This window comes from Phyllobates terribilis, unplaced genomic scaffold (assembly GCF_046119375.1).
Source record: "Phyllobates terribilis strain yellow unplaced genomic scaffold, ASM4611937v1 Scaffold_1__5_contigs__length_1240528914, whole genome shotgun sequence".
NCBI classification, from domain to species: Eukaryota; Metazoa; Chordata; class Amphibia; order Anura; family Dendrobatidae; genus Phyllobates; species Phyllobates terribilis.
Window position 1 is genome coordinate 857,810,249 of NW_027362761.1, and position 19,547 is coordinate 857,829,795.

At 49.0% G+C, this 19,547-nt stretch overlaps 1 protein-coding gene across 2 annotated transcripts in view; it reads left to right on the forward strand.

The window, feature by feature from the left end:
* LOC141153732 (alcohol dehydrogenase 1-like) overlaps window positions 1–19,547 on the forward strand; it is a 107,022-nt gene that overhangs the window by 33,408 nt on the left and 54,067 nt on the right. For both annotated transcript variants that reach the window (XM_073638819.1, XM_073638829.1), the window contains one exon: window positions 8,972–9,188. In XM_073638819.1, the coding sequence (XP_073494920.1) occupies window positions 8,972–9,188 (217 nt within the window). The remainder of the gene's footprint in view (window positions 1–8,971; window positions 9,189–19,547) is intronic.

Below are 19,547 nucleotides of genomic sequence, written 5' to 3' on the forward strand. Positions count from 1 at the left end.
AGACTCTCCCCAGTGCAAGACATATGAAAGCCCTCATAGAGTTTGCTCAAAAACACATGAAGGACACCCAGACTATGAGAAATAAGATTCTCTGGTCTGATGAGACAAAGATAGAACTTTTTTGGTGATAATTCTAAGCGGTATGTGTGAAGAAAACCAGGCACTGCTCATCACCTGCCCAGTACAATCCCAACAGTGAAACATGGTTGTGGCAGCATCATGCTATAGGGGTGTCTTTCAGCTGCAGGGACAGAATGACTGGTTGCAATTGAAGGAAACATGAATGTGGCCAAGTACAGAGATATCCTGGATGAAAACCTCTTCCATAGTGCTCTAGACCTCAGACTTGGCCGAAGGTTCACCTTCCAACAAGACAATGACCCTAAGCACACAGCTAAAACAACAAGGAAGTAGCTTGAGATCAACTCTGTGATCATTCTTGACTGGCCCAGCCAAAGCCCTGACCTAAACCCAATTGAGCATCTCTGGAGAGACCTGAAAATGGCTGACCACTAACGTTCACCATCCAACCTGACGGAACTGGAGAGGATCTGCAAGGAAGAATGGCAGAGGATCCCCAAATCCAGGTGTGAAAAACTTGCTGCATCATTCCCAAGTAGACTCATAGCTGTACTAGCTCAAAACGGTGCTTCTACTCAATACTGAACAAAGGGTCTGAATACTTATGACCATGTGATATTTCAGTTTTTCTTTTTTAATAAATTTGGAAAAAATTCTACATTTCTGTTTTTTTTTCAGTCAAGATGGGGTGCAGAGTGTACTTTAATGAGAAAAAAAATGAACTTTTTTGAATTTACCAAATGGCTGCAATGAAACAAAGAGTGAAAAATTTAAAGGGGTCTGAATACTTTCCGTACCCACTGTAACTAGATATAATGGCTGAGAGAGGCGGTCATGGAACATATCCGGGATCACCTGCCTTTTACAGTATTTCCACTTGGTCGGCTTGACCGCTAGTATTTGCTGAACCAGACAACAATTTATAGAAACAAAAACCCTACAAACACATTTAAACAAGTAAACATTAATCCATCCATTCAGTCTGGATGAAGAAAGGCATCAGTCCATCCTGTAGCTGTATACAAGGCAAGCGAACAATCAACCTAAAATGAAAAGGGTTAAACAATTCCTGGGGGCCTGCAATATTCGGACATAGCTCAGGATACTTGTGTCCACTTTGCCATGGGCTAGGAAGTAAAGGATATGACCCCAACAGTCAATCGGGAAACTCCGATGGTATAGATCTTTAATTATCCAGGTTCAAAGTTACTGATTTTGACGGATCCTCTGCTCATTCAGATCAATCCAACGGAGTGCGTCTTTCGGATGTTCAAAAACGAAAGTCTCTCCCAGAGCCGCCACTCTAAGTTTCCCATGTAAATCATGGAGTATGAGGTTTTCAGACTGCGCAGCCTTCGTTTTACATCAAGAAACTGTGCCCTACATTTTGAAACTTCAATGGGGTAATCCGGAAAAAAGGAAATTCTTTGTCCGTTAATAGAAATGTCCAATTTATCATGGACAGCCTTAAGGATGGCATCTCTGTCTTTGTAGTGCAGCAGCTTTATTAATACTGGACGTGGAGGAGCCCCTGGTGGCAATGGCCAGGTTGGCACCCTGTGCGCCCTTTCCACAGCAAAGAAGGCAGACAGGCAATCAGTCCCAAACAAAGACCGTATCCATGTCTCAAAGTACTCATTCGGATTATTGCTCTCAGATTTTTCACGGACACCAATCACTCTTATATTATTTTGCCTGAGTCTGTTCTCCAAATCATCTGTTTTAGCTAATAGGCCATGATCTGTTGTCCATGTCTGTAGCTGTCCTGTGATATCGGAGACTGTCTATCCTCCAGATCACTGATTCTGCCCTCTGCTGCTGTAGTGCGTTCGTTAACCTTTTGTATCCCGTGCCTCATAAAAGAAAGTTCCTCTTTAATCTCTCCCATCTAATTGCTAAGTGAGGTGACTGCTAAGTGAGGTTAAAGCAGCTCCATACTGTGTTGCAGCCATAAACACATCTTTTATTGTGGGCTCATTAACCTGCTGATCTGTATTATGGTGGGAAGCAGTGATTTCTGTGTGATGCTGCAGGGCACAGGAATTTACAGAGACCTTATCAGCAGTGTTATTGAATTCCTCTGAGAGCACAGACAAACCATTAGACTTCAATGATTTGTGTCTGTGCCTCAGTCGTAGTGCAGGCTCCTGTATCTGGATTTCTAGCGAAGCCAGCCAGACTCAGTGCTGTACCTGCAGACACTGACTTCCCTGTTCTGGTACCTGCTGCAGAGGAGCCTGTGCCATCTTGGATTCCTCCATTCCCTCCAGCTCCCCGTCATCTTGCTACTGCTCCTCCGGCCATGATCGCTCCTCCTATGCACACCGGTAAGTGCTAGGATGTGTATAGAAGGGTTAATACCGCTTTTTATGAAGTTAAGGGCCCAGTGGATCCTCCGGCAGGCTAGTTATCCCAGGACCTCTTCTAGCACACTTCCACTCACATATCTGGCCAGGCCACGCCCCCATATTCTGAGATCCTTAACTTTTTTTATTTTTCTATCAATTGAGATATGGGAGTGCTGGATTTTTTAAGGGCATTAAGGGCAAGCTAGATTGATACAATTTTGAGGTGTAGACAATGCTTTAATCACTTTTCTTGCATAGGTCCATCAAATGAAAAATGGCAGTTTTGGCTTTTTCATTTTTTTTGCTCTACAAGTTAAATAGTTTTATATTTTGATAGATCAGGCTTTTATGGACACAGCAATGCTGAATATGTTATTTTTTTAAATATCTTAATCTTATCTTTTTCAAATGAGGGAACAGTTGGGTGATTTGAAAATGTTAGTTTTTTTTAGTCTCCTTAGGCCCCCCTCACATGTCCATGTTTGCAGTATGTGTGGTATCTGTTTTTTTTTTCATGGATGACACATGTACCCATTATAACTTATGGTGATCTTCACATGTCTGTGTGTTTACACAGACGGTGTGTCTGTGTGAACCACAAGGAGACATGTCCATTTTTTTATGGCAGCACAGATGACAAGGGTCAATACAAGTCTATGGGTCCTTGATAAACACGAATAGTGCATGGATTGCATGGATGGCATCCGTGTGCCATCCATGTGCCGTCCATGTGCTTTATGTGTTTAATATTGCGGAGTATAGTAGAAGCTTTGTAATTTCATTGTTTCTATATCTATACCAAAAAAAACCCATTGATGGCGATTTGATGGAACATTGATGGAACATTGATGGCACACTGATCCAAAACACTGATGATAACAGTACTGTTTTTTTCCAGTATCGGTTTTATACTGACGTGTAAAGGGACCTTAGGGACATTGGTGTTACAGTCATTACATAAAAATATAAAAGGAATCTGTCAGCAGGATTTCATACCCCAAACTATTTAAATGCACATGTAGCTTTTTAAAAGACATGTCCAGCAACACATTTACATAAACAGTTCATTCCTCCATTACTGTTAAATAAGCATTTGAATTGATATAAAAATTAAGCTGAAGATCTGAGGCCTCTGTCACACCAGCTCTCTTCTCCACCCAGTGCCCCCCTCCTCCTGCTTGACTGCTGACTTCTTTTCCTGAAGTCACACAGCAAAGAAGCTGTCAGTCAAGTAGGAGGAGGCGGTGCTGTTCGGGACACAAAGTTGGAGTGATGGACACTTCAGATCTACAGACTAATTTGCATATCAATTCATACTTTGATTTCTCAGTAATGGAGGAATTAACTAGCTATTAAAAGGTATTGCTGGACTTGACTTTGAAATAGCTACATGCAAATATAAATAGTTTGGGGTGTGAAATCTTGCTGACAGATTCCCTTTAAAAACCTGGAAAAAGTAAACAATTGATACAATTGTTAAGGTATGACTTTTGTCCCATACCCAAAGAGTTTACAATATTTTGGGAAAACTACAGATTCCAGTATGCCCTGAAGATCTTACTTTAGTTGTTAGTGTAATGCAGGTGCCGGAATGCAACGCACAGAGACACAAGACGAGAACAGTCAGGGATTGATATAACCACTTTATATGTATAACAACTATTCTACAAAGGGGGTTAGTAGCAAGGGTAATAAACAGCAACTTGGAATAGCAATGAGAAATATTTTAGTGAATAACAGTACAGTCCTTTGAAACAGTAAAAATCTCTGGCTGCAGCGTCTTCTCTCTTGGCACCAAAAGACCCCTGCAATCTGGCACCCAGGGCCTTTATACCCAGGAAACCCTCTGGATCACATGATCAGGTCCAGCACACAAAAGTCTCTCCCCCTGCAAAAACTTTTAGGAACTTTTGGTTCCAGCTAACACAATTCTTTGTTTCACTTTCAGTTTGTTCCAGCAGAGGGTGGTGTTTGCTTACAGTTACTTAGTGTCTCTTGTCCATCTCTCTACATTAGAATCTGTCAGGAGGTGCTCTTTTGACAAGAAACCAAGCATAGTGGACACAGCAATCCACAGCAATCCACTAATCTGTGCAAAAAAAAGTGAATGTATAAGAAGAGAAGTAAACAGCTGCACAGACAAAAAATAATGCATATAGAGGCTATGATTTGAAAAATTGTTAAATAACAAATCGATACAAACAAATACCATATTTTTTGGACTATAAGATGCACTGGATCATAAGATGCCCCTAGGTTTTAGAGGAGGAAAATAGAAAAAATGTTTGCACTGTTAAGGGGGAGGGGGTCTGCTGCTTACACTGTTATAGGGGTAATGTCCCCTCATCCTGGTATGCATGGCACCCCTCATCCCTCTTCCTGGTATGCATGGCACCCCTCATCCTGGAATGCATACCCCCCCATCCCTCTTCCTGGTATGTATAGCACCCTTCATCCCTCATCTTGGTATGCATGGCCCCCCTCATCCCTCTTCCTGGTATGTATGGCACCCTTCATCCCTCATCCTGGTATGTATGGCACCCTTCATCCCTCTTCCTGGCATGTATGGCACCCCTTATCCCTCTTCCTGGTATGCATAGTCCTGGTATGTATGGCACCCCTCATCCCTCTTCCAGGTATGCATGGCACCACTCATTCCTCTTCCTGGTATGTGGCACCCTTCATCCCTCTTCCTGGTATATATAGCCCCCCTCATCCCTCTTCCTGTTATGCATGGCACAACTCATGCCTCTTCCTGGTGTTCTTGGCACCCCTCAATCCTGGTATGATTGGCAGCCCCTGATACCCATCACACTGCACACAAAAAAAAAAAAATTATACTCACCTCCTCTCTGCTCCATCGATGCATCCTGCTCTGCTGCCGACACTGATCTCACTGTGTGAGCTGCGCATGGCATCACTGCTATGCTCCCTCATACTGTGAGGTGGTCTGCCGGAATAGTCACTGCTCCCCACGCCGGGACTATGAACGTGGGGAGCAGTGACTATTCACTCACCTTAATAGCGCGCACACTGTACCCGCAGCGCGGCTCCTGCTGCTGCTCTACAGTCTCGAGTGTCCGCTATTAAAGAGCATGAATATTCACTACTCCCCACTCCCATGGGAGTGGGTTGTAGTGAATATTCATGGTCTTTAATAGCGGGCACACATGACCGCAGAGCCGCAGCAGGAGCCGCGCTGCGGGTACAGTGTGCTCGCTATTAAGGAAAATGAATATTCACTTCTTCCCACTCCCATGGGCTGCACCCTCCTATGCCCGCTCCTCCGCCAATGCCGCTCCACCTCACCCCCCACCACCCACAGCCACAATATATATATATTTGGACTATAAAATGCAAAATTTTGGAGAAAAAATGTGCGTCTTATAGTCCAAATAAAACGGTAATTAAAAATGTTTAAAATATACAAAATGTACACAAAACAAAATAGGGGTGGATTTAATCATGCAAAACAAACCCAAAAAGAGTCAACAGGATAAAGACATCTCAAGTCTCCCTGAATAAGCAATAATCAATAAGTGCATGTGCAAAAATGAAACACAGATCAATATAACTTGTATCAAGAAGTATTTAAGCAATTAGATAGAAGCAGATTACAATAAATTACTATTATGTGCACTCTCTGACTCTTTGGAGTGTTGGTTTAGGGTTCAATATTTGCTATATTTACAAGTGGCCCTTTGCTTACTTGCTTTATTAAACTTAATAAAGTTAATTTTTCTTATTTAAAAATACACAGCAAAAAAAATGGTGTGGTTTTTGGAGGGCTGGAATGGATTAATAGCATTTCACTTCATTTTAATGGAGAAATTTAATTTGATATATGAGCAAATTGACTTGGTCACAAAACGAATTAACCTCGTAAGTTAAGGTATTACTGTACCTAGTTCTATATGATATATGAAAATGTATTTTTCTGTGTCTGCATAAAAACTCAAAAGTAAAGATATAAATCACCCATTTATATGATTTTAATAATGTTTGACTCTGTTCTAGCTAATGTTTTGTTAACTGTCACAGGTAATTCATACATAGTCTAAACATCCTCTATACATAAGAAATATCTATCTATATAATTGTCTTATCCCGTCTGTCTGTCTTTCTTTCTTTCTTTCTGTCTGTCTGTCTGTCTTTCTGTCTGTCTGTCCTGGAAATCCCGGGTCGCTGATTGGTCCGGCCGCGGCCAATCAGCGATGCGGCATTTCAGAAAAACATGGCGGCCGTTAGCGGCTCATGTGAGGCACGGAGGTCAGCGGCGATGCAGCTGGGAGATGCAGCCGGCTGCTCGCAGCATAAGTCCCCAGACCGCAGGCGACGCTGACCTACATGCGGCTATCGTCGGAAGATCAGCGGCTACGGCTGCTTATCTCCCGAGGACAAGTGTGACGCCCCTACCCTCCCCTCCTCTCCCCTCCCCTGTCCTCTCCTCCCGTCCCTCCCCCCCGCTCGATGCAGCGTCATACTTACCCCTCCCCTACTCTCCCCTCCCCTCCCCTCCTCTCCCCTCTCCTCTCCTCTCGTCCCTCCCCCCGCTCGATCAGGACCCCGGCGTCATACTTACCCTTCCCCGTGCCTGCGCAGCAGCTCCTGTGATGTCTCAGGTCAGAGGGCGCGGTGACGTCTTTACACCGCGCTCTCTCCTGTCCGGTCACAGCACACAGCGTGAAGATGCCGGCTACGCTGGAGTCCAGAGAAGCAGCTGAGAAGGGAGGTGAGTATTGGATTTTTTTTTTTTTTGTATGGGGCCATAGGGGACCTGCATGGGGCACTATGGGGGGATGGGACAGCCTGCATGGGGAATTATATGGGGGGAGAGGTGACATCCTACATGGGGCATTATATGGGCCAGAGGTGACATCCTACATGGGCCATTATATGGGGGGAGAGGTGACATCCTACATGAGGCATTATATGGGGGAGAGGTGACATCCTATATGGGGCATTATATGGGAGGAGAGGTGACATCCTGCATGGGGTATTATATAGGGGGGATGTGACAGCCTGCATGGGGCATTATATGGGGGGAGAGGTGACATCCTACATGGGGCATTATATGGGGGGAGAGGTGACATCCTACATGGGCCATTATATGGGGGAGAGGTGACATCCTGCATGGGGCATTATATGGGGGGATGGGACATCCTGCATGGGGAATTATATGGGGGGAGAGGTGACATCCTACATGGGGCATTATATGGGTGAGAGGTGACATCCTACATGGGCCATTATATGGGGGGAGAGGTGACATCCTACATGAGGCATTATATGGAGGAGAGGTGACATCCTATATGGGGCATTATATGGGGGGAGAGGTGACATCCTGCATGGGGTATTATATAGGGGGGATGTGACAGCCTGCATGGGGCATTATATGGGAGGAGAGGTGACATCCTGCATGGGGCATTATATGGGGGGAGAGGTGACATCCTACATGGGGCATTATATGGGGGGAGAGGTGACATCCTACATGGGCCATTATATGGGGGGAGAGGTGACATCCTACATGGGCCATTATATGGGGGAGAGGAGACATCCTGCATGGGGCATTATATGGGGGGAGAGGTGACATCCTACATGAGGCATTATATGGGGGAGAGGCATTCTTCATGGGGCATTATATGGGGGAGAGGTGACATCCTACATGGGGTATTATATAGGGGGGATGTGACATCCTGCATGGGGCACTATAGTGGGATGTGACTTCCTGCATGGGGCATCATATAGGGGGGATGTGACATCCTGCATGGGGTATTATATACGGGGGATGTGACATCCTGCATGGGGTATTATATGCATGGGGTATTATATACGGGGGATGTGACTTCCTGCATGGGGCATTATAAAGGAGGGTCGGGAGACATATGCTAGAATACCCGATGCTTTAGAATTGGGCCACCATCTAGTTAAAATAATAAAAGGGTTATTCACATCTTTGGAAATTATTAGCTTCCCATAGTATAGATGACAACTTGCTGATTGCTGGCAGTCCAACCTCTGAAACCCTTCCCAATTCTGAGAATGGGGCTCTAAAATGCCCCATCAGAATGCAGCGCTGGCTGTGCATGTATGCCACCACTTTTATGTATGTCTATAAGACTACTGGAGTCAGACAAGTACATCAGCTAACGCCAGCAGTCCTATAGAAAATGAATTGATTGGTCACTGCTCTATTCTAGTGGCTCAATTCAAAGCAACGTTTTTGTGATTGGCTGAAGTGCCTGCAGTCAGTCTCTTAGTTAATGATATGCATATTATAATCTAGTCTATAGATAGGGGCTCACTTACTAAGATGGAAATAACCATTTTAAAAATATACTGTCACTTACCAACACAATGTTTTTTTTACCTGGTCTAAATGCTGCTGTTTCCATAAATTTGTTGTTATGGTGTTTTCTTTTTTGCTCCTGTGCCTGTTTCTGACATATGCCCCATTTTTTATATTTAATTTCTCTATTTAAATCTAGCATTGTTAGCCAAAGCTGTAGTTTTAATGCCTTTTACTTTGTTTCTATTTTACTCAGCTTTAGCATAAAGAATTCCGTAATGCAGAACTCCACCAGATTCACCTGCAAAGGGATAGGTATTCACAACTTTGCGGGTACTAGCACTTTCACGGAATACACTGTAGTGGATGATATTAATGTCGCTAAAATACATGAGGATGCTCCACTGGAGAAAGTCTGTTTGATTGGCTGTGGATTTTCTACTGGATATGGCTCAGCTATAAATACTGCAAAAGTAAGAAATGAGAACCTGATCTATAATTCTAGCCATAATTTACAAATTGATTAATCACTAGTGTTGAGCGATACCTTCCGATATCGGGAAATATCGGATAGGATTGGATCGGACCGATACCCAAAAAGTATCGGATATCGCCGATTCCGATACCGGAAACCAATGCAAGTCAATGGGACAGAAATATCGGAATGAAAATAAACCATTTTGTTAATTCTACATGAAGGAAAACAACTAAGAATAATGTAGAATGTATTGGGGGAGGTGGGGGAGACAATAAAGGCATAGAGGTTTAGCACAATAAATGGAATAGCTGGAATTAATATTTTTTTTTAAGACGTTCTGAGTTACGGAAATATTGACTATGTTAAGTATTTTTATATTTTGTCAGATATTTATGTTTCAATACTTCCATTCTCTTCACCTTCTTTTTTACTTCTCCCACACTTTCTCCTTCATCATCCTCAGCATCAGCATCTTTTTCATCAACTTCTTCTTCACCTTCTTCATCATCTTCTTCTTCTTCACCTTCTTCGTATTATTCTTTTTTTTTACATTCTTCATATTCTTCTTATTCAACTATTATTCTTCTTTGTAACGGGTCCGGGAGGCGGAACCTCTGAGCTACTATACAAGGGGGCGGCCCTTGTAAGGGAGCGGGTGGCAGTCTCTGGATGAATGGACAGGGAGATACGGCAAGTGATCAGGGCAGTCTCTGGGTGAACGGGTAGGTACGACCTGTGATGGCAGAGCCTCCGGGTAGGCTAGCAGGCAGGTGGTAGATGTGTGCTCCCAGGTGAGCAAGCGAGAGTCTCTGGAATAGCAGGTGGTCACGGCACGTGACGGCGGACCCTCCGGGCTGGCAGGCAGGTAGGTAACGGAGAAGCGCTCCCAGGTGAGCGGGCAAGAGTCTCTGGAATAGTTGATGGTCACCGCACGTGACAACGGGACCTCCGGGCTGGCAAGCAGGCAGGTAACGGAGATGCGCTCCCAGGTGAGCGGGCAAGAGTCTCTGAGATAGCTGGTGGTCACAGCACGTGACAACGGAGCCTCCGGGCTGGCAAGCAGGCAGGTAACGGAGAAGCGCTCCCAGGTGAGCGGGCAAGCTGGTCCATAGACAGACTGACCGGAGTAGTAAAGCAGACCGTCGGACCTCAGGCAAGCAGGCAGGTAGCTGATATGCGCTCCCAGGTGAGCGGGCAGGCTGGTCCTTAGACAGACTGACAGGAGTAGTAAGGCAGACCGTCGGACCTCAGACTGGCAGACAGGTAACAAGTATTCAGGCAGGAATCAGGCAGGTAACTGGCAGGTAACTGGCAGGTAACTGGCAGGTAACTGGCAACGGGACCTGAGGGCTGAAGCACAGGTGAGACACAGGTGCAAACAACATTGCTCGGGCACCTCCATTTTGGAGGAGGTGCCTTTTATATGATGAAGTCCTCCGGCCATTGGCCGGGGACTCTTTAGGGCGGCGCGCGCGGCCCCTTTAAGAGGAGGGGAGCGCGCGCGCGCGCGCCCTAAGCACAGGGGCCGGGAAGGAGCGCGCGCCGAGAGCAGAGCAGGAGGAGGACGCCGGGACGGAGCGCGCGCTGACAGCAGAGCGGGGAGAGGACGCCGGGCAGGAGCGCGCGCTGACAGCAGAGCGGGGAGAGGACGCCGGGCACGGAGCAGAGCGGTGAGGGGAGCAGCGTCCCTGCCTAGCAGAGGGCAGGGACGCCAGCGCTACAGTACCCCCCCCTTTAGGCCCCCCCTTTTTTAGGCCAGACAGAAATTTAGCTAGGATGAGAGGGGCATGGATGTTCTCCCGGGGCTCCCACGTTCTCTCCTCAGGACCAAACCCCCTCCAATCTACCAGAAAAAAGGTCTTTCCTCTTACCCTTTTGCTGGCAAGAATGTTCTCTACCTCAAACTTGTCCTCAGCAGAAACCAGAGCAGGAGGCGTACCTGTAGACTTAGAAAAAGAGTTAAGTACCACAGGTTTGAGGAGAGATACATGGAAGGAGTTAGGGATCCGTAAGTTGGCCGGGAGTTTCAATTTATAGGTTACCGGGTTGATCTGACCGATGACCACCAGTGGGCCGATGAACCGAGACCCTAACTTATAGGAAGGGATCTTGAGTCGGACATATTTGGACGAGAGCCAGACTTTATCCCCAGGACGGAATTGAGGAGGGTCCATCGCTAAATGCTGCCAGGGGGCAGCAGGTACTGGCAGAGGAAGAAGGCGGCCGGCCGACAGGTGTCTCGGAACTTTGTTGCGGGCGCAGGACACACAGGCAGAAACAAAGTCCATAACATCCTTGTGCAGGTTAGGCCACCAGTAGTGTCGGGTAATAAGCTGGAGGGTCTTTTTCCGACCGGCGTGGTCAGCTAGTTTAGACGAATGACCCCAGTGTAGGATTCTCTCCCGATCAGGTACCGATACGAACGTCTTACCAGGAGGGAGACAATTTAGACTCACGGGAGCCACCTGCATTACTCTGGCGGGATCGATGGGGCAGTCACATGGTCTATGAGGTGGTGATGTCTCTGCCTCCTCCTTAACAAAGACATCAGCACTAGACCAATAAGGAAACGGAAGTCCAGGTAGATTAGCTGGGATAGGAGAGGGACGGACGGAATGGACGGGAACCAGGCAGGTTTTATGACAGGCCTGTCCCCAGTGAAGGACTTCTCCGGTTTGCCAGTCAAGCACGGGTGCATGTCTCTGGAGCCAAGGCAGACCTAGCAAGAGGGCGTGAGGGAGACCAGGCAGAACGTGAAAGGAGATACTCTCTGAATGCAGCATTCCCACCTGCAGAGTAATGGATTCGGTGATGAATTGGATGGGGCGAGGTAAGAGGCCCCCATCCACGGCAACAACAGACAAGGGTACAGCCAGAGGTTTGGTGGGGATGCGGAATTTCTCCACCAGGGACTGTGAAATAAGATTTCCGGCTGCTCCAGAGTCAAGTTGGGCTAGTTCGGAATAACGATTCTCCCCGCAGATGATTGAGACTGACAACAGCAGGGATGGAGAGGATTTATTTTTGTCTAGATCGACCCCTCTGAGTGAACCTAGATACAGGCGTTCTCCCGACCTCTCCGGGCAGGCACGGATCAGATGCTCCTTACTGCCACAGTAGAAGCAGCTCCCCTCGGCACGGCGGAAATCCTGACGGGATTTGACCATCTTGGTCTGGTCGACCTGCATAGGCTCAGGAGAGTGTACCTGTGGAGAAACGGAAGGAATGACGGGTTCCTGGAAAGTAGGAGCTAGACGTGGAATCCTTCTCTCACGGGTGACCTCTTTGGCACGCTCCTGGAACCGTAGGTCAATCCGGGTGGCAAGGGTTATTAGATCATCGAGAGTGGTAGGAATGTCCCGACCAGCAAGTTCATCTTTAATACGGCCGGACAGACCCTCCCAGAAGACGGATACCAGGGCTTCGTTATCCCAGGCCAGCTCCGAGGCAAGGGTACGGAACCGTATGGCATATTGGCCCACGGTGAGGCTTCCCTGACGGAGGCGAAGCAGAGAAGATGCGGATGAGGTCCTCCGTCCGGGTTCGTCGAAGGCTTTCCGGAAAGCCATGAGAAAGGCAGGCAAGTCGGACACCAGGGGATCTCCTCTCTCCCATAGAGGATTTAGCCAGGCCAGGGCCTCCCCGGTGAGATGGGACATGATAAAGGCAATTTTGGCTCGGTCGGAGTTAAACTGGTGGGATAATAGTTCAAAATGCAGGGTGCACTGATTTATGAAGCCCCGAGCCAGGACGGAGTCGCCTCCGAAGCGAGGAGGTGCAGAGAGCCGGGGTCCGGAAAAGGATACCATGGTACTGGCGGAGGTTGTTGGTGGATCAGACAGAGTGTTCAGGCGAGTATTAACATTCCGCAGGTGACCCAGGATGGTCTCCTGTTGGGACCTCTGACGGGACAGTTCAAGACAGAGGTCCGAGAGCGAGGGAGCTTGGGTGCCACCGGGTTCCATGGCCCGAGCAAACTGTAACGGGTCCGGGAGGCGGAACCTCTGAGCTACTATACAAGGGGGCGGCCCTTGTAAGGGAGCGGGTGGCAGTCTCTGGATGAATGGACAGGGAGATACGGCAAGTGATCAGGGCAGTCTCTGGGTGAACGGGTAGGTACGACCTGTGATGGCAGAGCCTCCGGGTAGGCTAGCAGGCAGGTGGTAGATGTGTGCTCCCAGGTGAGCAAGCGAGAGTCTCTGGAATAGCAGGTGGTCACGGCACGTGACGGCGGACCCTCCGGGCTGGCAGGCAGGTAGGTAACGGAGAAGCGCTCCCAGGTGAGCGGGCAAGAGTCTCTGGAATAGTTGATGGTCACCGCACGTGACAACGGGACCTCCGGGCTGGCAAGCAGGCAGGTAACGGAGATGCGCTCCCAGGTGAGCGGGCAAGAGTCTCTGAGATAGCTGGTGGTCACAGCACGTGACAACGGAGCCTCCGGGCTGGCAAGCAGGCAGGTAACGGAGAAGCGCTCCCAGGTGAGCGGGCAAGCTGGTCCATAGACAGACTGACCGGAGTAGTAAAGCAGACCGTCGGACCTCAGGCAAGCAGGCAGGTAGCTGATATGCGCTCCCAGGTGAGCGGGCAGGCTGGTCCTTAGACAGACTGACAGGAGTAGTAAGGCAGACCGTCGGACCTCAGACTGGCAGACAGGTAACAAGTATTCAGGCAGGAATCAGGCAGGTAACTGGCAGGTAACTGGCAGGTAACTGGCAACGGGACCTGAGGGCTGAAGCACAGGTGAGACACAGGTGCAAACAACATTGCTCGGGCACCTCCATTTTGGAGGAGGTGCCTTTTATATGATGAAGTCCTCCGGCCATTGGCCGGGGACTCTTTAGGGCGGCGCGCGCGGCCCCTTTAAGAGGAGGGGAGCGCGCGCGCGCGCGCCCTAAGCACAGGGGCCGGGAAGGAGCGCGCGCCGAGAGCAGAGCAGGAGGAGGACGCCGGGACGGAGCGCGCGCTGACAGCAGAGCGGGGAGAGGACGCCGGGCAGGAGCGCGCGCTGACAGCAGAGCGGGGAGAGGACGCCGGGCACGGAGCAGAGCGGTGAGGGGAGCAGCGTCCCTGCCTAGCAGAGGGCAGGGACGCCAGCGCTACATTCTTCATATTCTACTTCTTCATCTTCTTCATATTCTTTTTCTTCATCATATTCTTATTTGTGACAGGCATTCCTGTAGTTGTTATCTATAAAAGTTTCATCATTACACCTTTCGTTCTGCCCATCACAAAAGATTTACAACAGGATTTGTCCGCGTTCAGTTTGGCCTGCAGCAGCAGGTCTTTTCCAGGGGCACCACGAGGAGGAACGGACTCACCCCCATACACTGCTTAGTCATCTTCTGCTTATAATTTAGATATTATCTTTTGCTCTGATTTTTAGTCTTATGCTTAATGTTCTTCCGCTTTTTGTTCTGCAGCTTCTTGTACTTCTGCTTCTTGGTTTTCTGTCTCTTGTTCTTCTGTATCTTGGTGGTTGTCTTCTTCTTCTTTGTCCTCTTGGTCAACTTCTTCAGGGTCATCTTCTTGGTCTTCTTCGGGGTGGTTTTCAGGGTCGTCATCTTCGGGGTCGTCGTCTTCGTGGTCCTCGTCTTCAGGGTCGTCGTCTTCAGGGTCGTCGTCTTCAGGGTCGTCGTCTTCAGGGTCGTCGTCTTCTTCGGGGTGGTCTTCAGGGTCCTCGTGTTCAGGGTCATCGTCTTCGGGGTCCTCGTCTTCTTCGGGGTCGTCTTCAGGGTCCTCGTCTTCGGGGTCCTCGTCTTCTTCGGGTTGGTCTTCAGGGTCCTCGTCTTCGGGGTCCTCGTCTTCATCGGGGTGGTCTTCAGGGTCCTCGTCTTCAGGGTCATCGTCAGGGAGATCCAGAGTGATTACCAAGAACCATTTCAAAAAGCTTGAACTTGGAAATGTAGCAGAAGGTACAAGAAGGCTGAGGAACTGCCGAGAACCAGCTGATGGTACTGGAACCCGGATGGGTAGCAGAAGGTACAAGAGCCAATGGAAATACCGAGGACCAGCTGACGGTACTGGAACTCGGTTACTAAGCAGGAGGTACCTGTGCCAGAAAGCACTACCAAGGACCAGCAGACGTTGGTGGAACTTGGATACCGAGAAGGAGGCACCTAATCCAAAGGCACTGTCGAGGACCAGCTGATGGTACTGGAACCCGGATGGGTAGTAGAAGGTACAAGAGCAAATGGAACTACCGAGGACCAGCTGACGGTACTGGAACCCGGATGGGTAGCAGAAGGTGCAAGAGCCAATGGAACAACCGAAGACCAGCTGACGGTACTGGAACTCGGTTACTAAGCAGGAGGTACCTGTGCCAGAAAGCACTACCAAGGACCAGCAGACATTGGTGGAACTTGGATACCGAGCAGGAGGCACCTAAGCCAAAGGTACTGCCGAGAACCAGCTGACGGTACTGGAACCCGGATGGGTAGCAGAAGGTACAAGAGCCAATGGAACTACCGAGGACCAGCTGACGGTACTAGAACTCGGTTACTAAGCAGGAGGTACCTGTGCCAGAAAGCACTACCAAGGACCAGCAGACGTTGGTGGAACTTGGATACCGAGCAGGAGGCACCTAAGCCAAAGGCACTGCCGAGAAACAGCTGACGGTACTGGAACCCAGATGGGTAGCAGAAGGTACCCATGTAAAAAAAATTTGCAAGGCCGCGAGCCAGCCGCAGTTACCAAAACCCACAGTCCTACAGGTGGTGCTTGTCCTATTGGCACTATGGAACCAGTCTTCATTGCCAGATCCCGCAGCCCACATAGGAGTCACCTAAACTGCAGGCACCATAGAGTCGACTAACCGGACCGCAACACGACAGGACAACGCATTGGAGGCAAAGTGACGCTGACACTACCCGGAAACAGCTGGCGTGCTGGAACCAGGCTGGGCAGGAGGGAGTACCCATGCCAAAGACACTGCCGAGAACCAGCTGACGGTACTGGAACCCGGATGGGTAGCAGAAGGTACAAGAGCCAATGGAACTACCGAGGACCAGCTGACGGTACTGGAACTCGGTTACTAAGCAGGAGGTACCTGTGCCTGAAAGCAATACCAAGGACCAGCAGACGTTGGTGGAACTTGGATACCGAGAAGGAGGCATCTAAGCCAAAGGCACTGCCGAGAACCAGCTGACAGTACTGGAACCCGGATGGGTAGTAGAAGGTACAAGAGCAAGTGGAACTACCGAGGACCAGCTGACGGTACTGGAACCCAGATGGGTAGCAGAAGGTACAAGAGCCAATGGAACTACCGAAGACCAGCTGACGGTACTGGAACTCGGTTACTAAGCAGGAGGTACCTGTGCCAGAAAGCACTACCAAGGACCAGCAGACGTTGGTGGAACTTGGATACCGAGCAGGAGGCACCTAAGCCTAAGGCACTGCCGAGAAACAGCTGATGGTACTGGAACCCGGATGGGTAGCAGAAGGTACCCATGTAAAAAAAATTTGCAAGGCCGCGAGCCGGCCACAGTTACCAAAACCCACAGTCCTACAGGGGGTGCTTGTCCTATTGGCACTATGGAACCAACCTTCATTGCCAGATCCCGCAGCCCGCATAGGAGTTACCTAAACTGCAGGCACCGTAGAGTCGGCTAACCCGACCGCAACACGACAGGACAATGCATTGAAGGCAAAGTGACGTTGACACTACACGGAAACAGTTGGCCTGCTGGAACCAGGCTGGGCAGGAGGGAGTACCCGTGCCAAAGACACTGCTGGGAAACAGCTGGTGGTGCTGGAACCCAGGGTAAATACTAAAAACAGAGTGGAGCCAGAGGCGTAATTGGAGCAACTTTAAAATCTGTAGTAGTGTGAATGTGGACAGAGCAGGAGAATTTGCCGGACACACAATTGGGGATCAGCTAACGTTACTGAACCCCAATAACACTGGAGCAAGCGTTGACTGTGCAGACGGCACTTCTGAACAGCAACTAGCGGTATTGGAGCCCAGGGTAAATACTAAAAACAGAGGAGCCAGAGGTGTAATTGGAGCAAGTTTTAAATCAGTAGTACAGTCGATGTGGACAAAGCCGGAGAAATTGTCAGACACACAGCTGGGGATCAGCTGACATTACTGAACCCCAATAACACTTAAGCAAGCGTTGACTGTGCAGACGGCACTTCTGAGCAGCAACTAGAGGTATTGGAGCCCAGGGTAAATACTAAAAACAGAGGAGCCAGAGGTGTAATTAGAGCAAGTTTTAAATCAGTAGTACAGTGGATGTGGACAAAGCAGGAGAATATGCCGGACACACAGCTGGGGATCAGCTGACGTTACTGAACCCCAATAACACTGGAGCAAGCGTTGACTGTGCAGACGGCACTTCTGAGCAGCAACTAGCGGTATTGGAGCCCAGGGTAAATACTAAAAACAGAGGAGCCAGAGGTGTAATTGGAGCAAGTTTTAAATCAATAGTACAGTGGATGTGGACAAAGCAGGAGAATTTGCCGTCCGCACAGCAGGGGAACAGCTGACGTTACTGAACCCCAATAACACGCCAGCAAGTGTTGACTGTGCAAATGGCACTTCCGAGCGCCAAGTGGCGGTGTTGGAGCTCAGGGATAATACTGAAAACAGAGGAGCCAGAGGTGTAATTGGAGCAACTTTAAAATCTGTAGTAGTATGAATGTGGACAGAGCAAGAGAAATTGCCGTCCGCACAGCAGGGGAACAGCTGACGTTACTGAACCCCAATAACACGCCAGCAAGTGTTGACTGTGCAAACGGCACTTCCGAGCGCCAACTGGCGGTGTTGGAGCTCAGGGATAATACTGAAAACAGAGGAGCCAGAGGTGTAATTGGAGCAACTTTAAAATCTGTAGTAGTGAGAATGTGGACAGAGCAGGAGAAATTGCCATCCGCACAGCAGGGGAACAGCTGACGTTACTGAACCCCAATAACACAGCAGCAAGTGTTGACTGTGCAAACGGCACTTCCGAGCGCCAACTGGCGGTGTTGGAGCTCAGGGATAATACTGAAAACAGAGGAGCCAGAGGTGTAATTGGAGCAACTTTAAAATCTGTAGTAGTGTGAATGTGGACAGAGCAAGAGAAATTGCCGTCCGCACAGCAGGGGAACAGCTGACGTTACTGAACCCCAATAACACGCCAGCAAGTGTTGACTGTGCAAACGGCACTTCCGAGCGCCAACGGGCGGTGTTGGAGCTCAGGGATAATACTGAAAACAGAGGAGCCAGAGGTGTAATTGGAGCAACTATAAAATCTGTAGTAGTGTGAATGTGGACAGAGCAAGAGAAATTGCCGTCCGCACAGCAGGGGAACAGCTGACGTTACTGAACCCCAATAACACGGCAGCAAGTGTTGGCTGTGCAAACAGCACTTCTGAGCGCCAACTGGCGGTGTTGGAGCTCAGGGATTACAGTTCAGGTGGTAGAAACATGAACACAACAGGAGACCTGGATACTGTTGCCAACCAATTATTTATTCTGGAAGAGGACTGGCAAATTCATGAGAGATCCAGGCCTTGTTCATTTTGAGAAAAGTAAGCCGGTCAATGTTATCAGAGGATAGTCGCATGCGACGGTCTGTTAGTACACCACCTGCGGCACTAAAGACGCGTTCCGATAATACACTAGCAGCAGGGCAAGCTAGCACCTCCAATGCATACTGGCTAAGCTCTGGCCATGTATCCAGCTTACAGACCCAAAACTTGAAGGGAGAAGAGCCGTCTGGGAGTACACTGAGAGGGCAAGACATGTAGTCTCTCACCATCTGACGGAAACGTTGCCTCCTGCTGACTGGAGCCGTCTGTGATGGTGTAGACATTTGTGGTGGCGAGGACTCAAAACTTTGCCACATTTCGGCCATACTGGTCTTGCCTTGTGCTGAGGCGCTGCTTCTGCTCCCTCTTTGTGCAGAGCTTCCTCCACTGCCTCGACGCACTGAGCTGCTTTGTAAAGCACTAGCAGCACTGCTCTCTGTTGGAATGGAGAACATGGTGGAATGCACCAGTTCGTCTTGGTACTCCCGCATTTTACGCTCCCGGTTCAATGGTGTTATGAGGCTTTGTAAGTTGTCCCGGTAGCGAGGATCTAGGAGGGTGGACACCCAATAATCAGCCGTGTTGAGAAGGTGGGCGATGAGGCGGTCGTTTCTCAGGCACTGCAGCATGAAATCAACCATGTGCTGCAGACTGCCAACTGGCCAAGAAACGCTGTCCCCTGCTTGAGGCATGATCTCTGCCTGCTCTGCATCACCCCACCCTCGCTCTAGATACTGACTACTAGAGCATTGTGTACCTCCCTCCTCTGGACAGATGTCTTCCTCCTCCATTGACTCCTCCTCATCCTCCTCACAAAGTGTCCCCTGCCTAGGCCTTTGTG